This window comes from Microtus ochrogaster, unplaced genomic scaffold, assembly GCF_000317375.1.
Source record: "Microtus ochrogaster isolate Prairie Vole_2 unplaced genomic scaffold, MicOch1.0 UNK174, whole genome shotgun sequence".
Classification (NCBI taxonomy): Eukaryota; Metazoa; Chordata; class Mammalia; order Rodentia; family Cricetidae; genus Microtus; species Microtus ochrogaster.
In genome coordinates this window covers 79,508-85,781 of record NW_004949272.1, presented here as the reverse complement: position 1 = coordinate 85,781, position 6,274 = coordinate 79,508, and the positions used below count along the sequence as shown (strand labels likewise).

Genomic DNA, 6,274 nt, shown 5'->3' with positions numbered 1-6,274 from the left:
CCATAGCACACACATAGAGGTCATAGGACACTTCTCTCAAGGGTTCATTCTCTTCTCCCATTTTGTTTGTAAGGCAGGGTCTGTCTTGTTTTGCTGATGCCCTACACATATAACTGAATCTTCTGATCAATCTCCTATCACCCTGTAATTATGTCTTGATGAAATTACAGATGCATTCTATTGCATACAGCTTTATATGTGATTTCCACAGATTGAACCCAAGATTCAGGCTTGCGTGGCAAATACATTTTGCCTCTAAGACTTCTCTTCATTCTTTTATAAGATTTTGATTTAAGAAATGTAGAGAAAATATGTGGTTACTGTAAAAGCTTGACCATCATATAGCCAACATATTAGCATAGTTGATAGTACCAGCCCCCTGGTTTCTTAGTGTTTACAACAACATACTCAGTAAAGGTGTTTCTTACTGCAGCATTTTAAAAGAGCATTAGGTTGTTCCTTACTCCTGAATACTTACTTACTTCTCATCCATAAAAATAAGGCATCTGCTTACCTATAAACTCTATTCTTAACTATCAATTAATGATTCTTTTATATCCTCAGCCTTGTTCTGACCACACTCATCCACATTCCACAAACATCCTTTGTTGTATGCTGTCAGTTGGGCTTCATCATGGTTTTGGTTGTCATGTTTGGGGAGAATTGTTCCCTACTTTTGTGTCCCCATAATCCTTCCTATTCCCTCACTTACTCAGTCACTGACTGGTGCAAAGACTATGCCAGTTTGACCTGTAGACTATACAACCTTTTGGATTTGCCTACAAGAATGAGTCATGAATTATGTGTTGCTGTGCAGTATATATAATGTCAATTTGCAAAGTCTTAAGGGAGTTAAAAAATTTCTAATAAGGCGACATGGAATTTTTGATAAAAAAGCAGTGTATATCTGTGTGGGACTGTGTGTCAGTGTGTTGTGCTGTGTGTGTATTTGTGTGTGTGTTCTGTAGAGTTTGTGTGTTGTCCTGTTGTGTTTATTTTGTGTAGATTGCCTGTGTCATAAGTGTGTTGGAAAGGGTGAAATGACTACTAAATTACAAGAAATACTTCTTCTCCTGTCCTGTCTTCCTCGACCTTTTCACTGTGCCAGTCTTTGAGTGTGATAACCATTACCCTAGAATATGTGACTTGATAAAGAAACAGCAGTAACTGTTATTATCACGGGCTTCATGTCAAGTCTGACCTCGGCTTCTTTATATTCACTTGGAAAATAAACACCTCCTTCTTCTCCCAGGTGTCCATAATGGTGTAACAAACATCTTTTATTGCTGGAAAGTCTCATTCACCAAATGATAATGACTAGCTGATCTTGCTGATAATGATGGTTTTCGTTGCTTTAGCCTGGATCTAAAGAGCTCAGAAAAAGGACCAGTATAGCCATGGAGCTGGTTGCTGAGCATCCCATTTTGTTCTTGGATGATCCCACCACTGGCTTAGACTGGAGCACTGCTATTGATGTCATCTCGGTTCTGAGAAGGTAAGTGCTGAAGGAACATTGAGTTTTCTTCTCGTAATACATGATCACATGTGTGTATTTTTGGTGCAGGAGATTCAGAGGTAAGCAACAGAATTTCTTCCTTGTTTATTAGAGGGAAACTTTGGTTAACAAGGAATAAACATCAAGAACAATGAGACAGGAGCACAAGGGAAAACAGCTGTGGTAAATATCCAGCACTGCTTTAAATAGCATGTCCCCATAGCCCTCAAGCCAGTGTCAAGTGAGCTGGGTATGAGTGGATCAAATCTGAACAGAGTGTCAGATTGAGGGAAAACTCATTTGTTCTGAGGCAAAGCATGTTTGGTGTCTCTGGAATATTGAAGAGAACACATTGACTAGAACCCCATAGCCTAGGGGATGGAAGGTTGCTAGTGCACTGCTTAAGACACCAAGATTGAGTGACTTGACAGAAGTTAAATTTCTTACAGTTCTGGATCCTGGAAGCCAAATATTAAAGTATTAACAGGCCATGTTACTGAGACCTGGGTCACTGAGTTGTGGAAGGTGACTCCTTGCTCTTCATGTGTCTATGCCCTGATCTCTTAAATGGACACCAGTTACATTAAGACACACTAGTAATTTCATTTAAATAAATTACCTTTTTAAAGACTCTTCCTCCAATTATATCTATATTTTAGTTTCTTAGATGTGAGGTATTCCACAAATGAGTCTTTGGAAGGACACAATTCAGCCCTCCACCTTCACAATTGGAGGGAGAGAGATTGGTGATTGGATGTAGATTGCCTAGACCACTGGGGTCACTGTAAGGACTCTTCTTTTCCATGAGAGGGCATAGGGAAGAGCTTTTGAATTTATAGTAGAACAATATATCATGAATAAGGTTGTTCAGTTGCATCATGGGGGTGTAAAGATGTCAGCAGGAGGATGAGATGTGGGGGTTTCTTAGTTAGGCAATGGTGGGTTCTATATAGTTTTGTATATAGAATAAACAACATTATCTCTGGGATTAGCCCTGGATGTGATGACTGAGGGAATGATTCCTAAGGTCTAGGTCCTGAACCAGGGGAAGAATGAAGTAAAAGAAAAGGTATTTCTTTATCTCATGAAGTAAGTCCGTGACTCAAATATTTATAGAAAAAAGTATACATATTATGTTTTGTACATTTTAGAAATGAATAGTTTCAAACTAACTGAATAACCCTAAGGACCATGTAGACGATTCTATTCCTCTGACCTGTGTTCCTGGCTGTTGAACTTACTCCTCGCTGTTTTTTCCTTCCTTCCCCTTGTTCTTTGGTTTGTCGTCCATCACCCTAAATATTCCTGCTGTATCTCCAAGAACCAAGATTACTCTACCATTGTACCTTCACCGTGATGAAGTCAACAATTAGGGCCTTGTCACCTTCTACTCTGTAGACTCCTCAGGTGTCACACTTTTCCTGTCTGTTCATTTTCCTTATTGCTTAAGGGTACTCAACTAAGATCAGGTTCTTGCTTATTTTTCCAATATGGAATACTTCTCTCTGCCCCTGTGTCTTATGGCATGCCTAGTCTTAGTGCATTGCAAGGTAGCATACTAAGTGGCTTCTCCAAGTGTTCTGGGGGCAGACTCAGGCCCTGATATACTGTGTTCTCCTTGATCTCCAACACTCCCAGAAGAGCATCCTTGTTGTAGAATACTTTATTTATTTTATATTTATAAAAGAAAACAAACTATCTTTTTTTTTTTAATTTTACATACCAATCCCAGTTGCCACTCTGTCCCCTCCTCCTATTCCCTCTACCTTTTCCTCCACCCCACCCCATTCACATTGATTTGGGGAAGGGCCAAGGCCCTCGCTGTGTAAGATATACTTCCAAAAAGAATTGGTTTCCCCCAATGTCAGTATAAGCAGTAGTGATAAATCCTGATACCACTACCTGTGGCCCTGCAGTCTGTCCTGGACATACAACTTTCATCCACATCCAAAGGGTCCAGTTTGGTCCCATGCTGGTTTCTCCCCAGTCTGGCTGGAGTTGGCAAGCTCCCATTAGCTCAGGTAAACTGTTTCAGTGGGTGTCCCCATCTTGACCTCTTTGCTCATATTCTCACTCCCCCCACTCTTCAACTGAACTTTGGGAGTACAGCCCAGCACTCTGTTGCTGGTCTCTGACCTTGTTTCTATCAGTTGCTGGATGAAGGTTCTTTGGTGACATTTAAGATATTCATCATTCTGACTACAGGGCAAGGCCAGTTTGGGTATGCTTTTTATTATTGCTTATGTTCTTATCTGGGGTCATCCTTGTGGATTTTTGGGAATTTCTCTAGTGCCAGGTGTCTTGCCAGCCCCACAATGGCTCCCAAGATCAAAATATTGTTTTTTCTTGATCTCTATCTCTGTTTCTCCTCCATCTCGACAATCCCATTCCTTTAAGTTCTTCTCCCCCTCCCCTTCTCCCCTCCTCTTCCCCTTTTGCCCTCCCATCTTCCCCCCCACCAGACACATACTTCCAATTTTGTCAGATGATCTTGTCTATTTTCCCTTCCCAGGTGGAACTCTATGTATTTTTCTTAGGGTTAACGTTGCTACTTAGCTTCTCTAGGGTTGTGGACTATGGGCTCTTTATCCTTTGCTTTACAGCTGGTATCCACCTATGAGTGAGTACATACCATGTTCATCTTTCTGAGTCTACATTACCTCAACCAGTATGGTTTTTTTCCTAGTCCCATCCATTTGCATGCAAATTTTAAGATGTCGTTGTTTTTTACCACTGAGTAGTACTCTTCAGATGAGGGGCTTCTAGGTTGTTTCCAGGGTCTTGCTATTACAAATAATGCTGCTATGAACATAGTTGAACAAATGTTATTGTAGTATGATTGAGTATCCATTGACTATATGCCCAAGAGTGGTATTACTAGGTCTTGCAGTAGCTTGAATTCCAATTTTCTGAGAAGCTGCCATACTGATTTCCAGAGTGGTTGTACTAGTTTGCATGCCCATCAGCAATGGAGGAGTGTTCCTTTTACTGTGCATTCTCTCCAGCATAAGCTATCATTGGTGTTTTTGACCTTAGTCATTCTGACTGGTGTAAGATGGTATCTTAAAGTCATTTTGACTTGCATTTCCCTGATGGCTAAAGATGTTGAACATTTCATTAAGTGTCTTTCTGCCATTTCAGATTCTTCTGTTGCGAGTTCTCTGTTTAGGTCTGTACCTGATTTTTTAATTGGATTACTTGGAACTTTGATGCCTAATTTCTTGACTTCATTATATATTTTAGAGATCAGTCCTCTATCTAATGTGGGATTGATGAAGATCTTTTCCCATTCAGTAGGTTGTCTTTTTATCTTATTGACTGTGTCCTTTGCTTTATAGAAGCTTCTCAGTTTCAGGAGGTTCCATTTATTTATTGTTGCTCTCAGTGTCTGTGCTATTGGAGTTATATTTAGGAAGTGGTTTCATGTGCCCATGTATTGAAGGCTACTTCCCACTTTTGCTTCTATCAGGTTCAGTGTGGTTGGATTTATATTGAGGTATTTAATCCATTTGTCTTGAGTTATGTGCATGGAGATAGATAAGGATCTATTTGCATTTTTCTATATGTTGACATTCAGTTATGCCAGCATCATTTGTTGAAGATATTCAGGACTTCAATTTGATTCCATTGGTCCCACTGTTTGTTTTTATGCCAATACCAAGCTGTTTTCATTACTGTAGGTCTATAATAGAGCTTGATGTCAGGGATGGTGATGCCTAAGGAAGTTCCTTTATTATACAGGATTGGTTTGGCTCTCCTGGGTTTTTTGTTTTTACATATGAAGTTGAGTATTTTTCTTTCAAGGTCTGTGAAGATTTGTGTTGGGAGTTTGATGGGGATTGCATTGATTCTATAGATTGCTTTTGGAAGGATTGCCATTTTATTATGTTGATCCTACCTATTCAAGAACATGGGAGATATTTACATTTTCTGGTATATTCTCTGGTTTCTTTCTTTAAATACTTAATGTTATTGTCAAATAGATATTTCACTTCTTTAATTAGTGTTATTCCAAGATGTTATTTGTGGCTATTGTAGAGGGTGATGTTTCTCTGATTTCTTTCTCAGACTTTTTATCATTTGTATATAGGAGGGCTACTGATTTTTTAGTGTTGGTCTTGTATCCTGCCACATTACTGAAAGTATTTAACAGCTGTAGGCATTCTCTGGTAGAGTTTTTTGGATCACTTATGTATACTATCACATCATCTGTAAATAGCAAAAACTTGATTTCTTCCTTTTCAATTTGAGTACCCTTGATCTCTTTTGTTGGCTTATAGCTCTAAGAGGAACTTCAATAACTCTGTTGTATAGATATGGAGAGAGTGGACAGCCTTTCTTTTTTCTTATTTTAGTGGAATCACTTTGAGTTTCTCTCCATTCAATTTGATGTTAGCTGTTTTCTTGCTGTATATTGCTTTAAAAATGCTTAGATATATTTCTTGTGTCCCTGATCTCTCTAAGGCCTTTATCATAAAGGGGTGTTGGATTTTTAAATGCTTTTTCAGCATCTAATGAGAGGATCATATGGTTTTCTTTTTTCATTTTATTTATATGGTTGATTACATTGATAGATTTTCATATGTTGAACCATACCTGCATGTCTGGAGTGAAGCCAACTTGATCATAGCGAAGGATTTTTTGATGTGTTCTTGAATTTGGTTTGCCAGTATTTTATTCAGTATTTTTGCATCAGTGTTTTTGAGGGAGATTGGTATGTAATTCTCTTTCTTTGTTGAGTGTAGTGATAGGAGCAGCAGAGCTGCATCCCCAGCACCC

General features: G+C 39.0%; 1 protein-coding gene across 1 annotated transcript in view; it reads left to right on the top strand.

Annotated features, from left to right (window-relative positions):
• LOC101993611 (ATP-binding cassette sub-family G member 3-like) overlaps window positions 1-6,274 on the top strand; it is a 43,437-nt gene that overhangs the window by 14,023 nt on the left and 23,140 nt on the right. Inside the window, exon 6 of the mRNA XM_026778477.1 lies at window positions 1,359-1,495. Coding sequence (XP_026634278.1) covers window positions 1,359-1,495 — 137 coding nt within the window. The remainder of the gene's footprint in view (window positions 1-1,358; window positions 1,496-6,274) is intronic.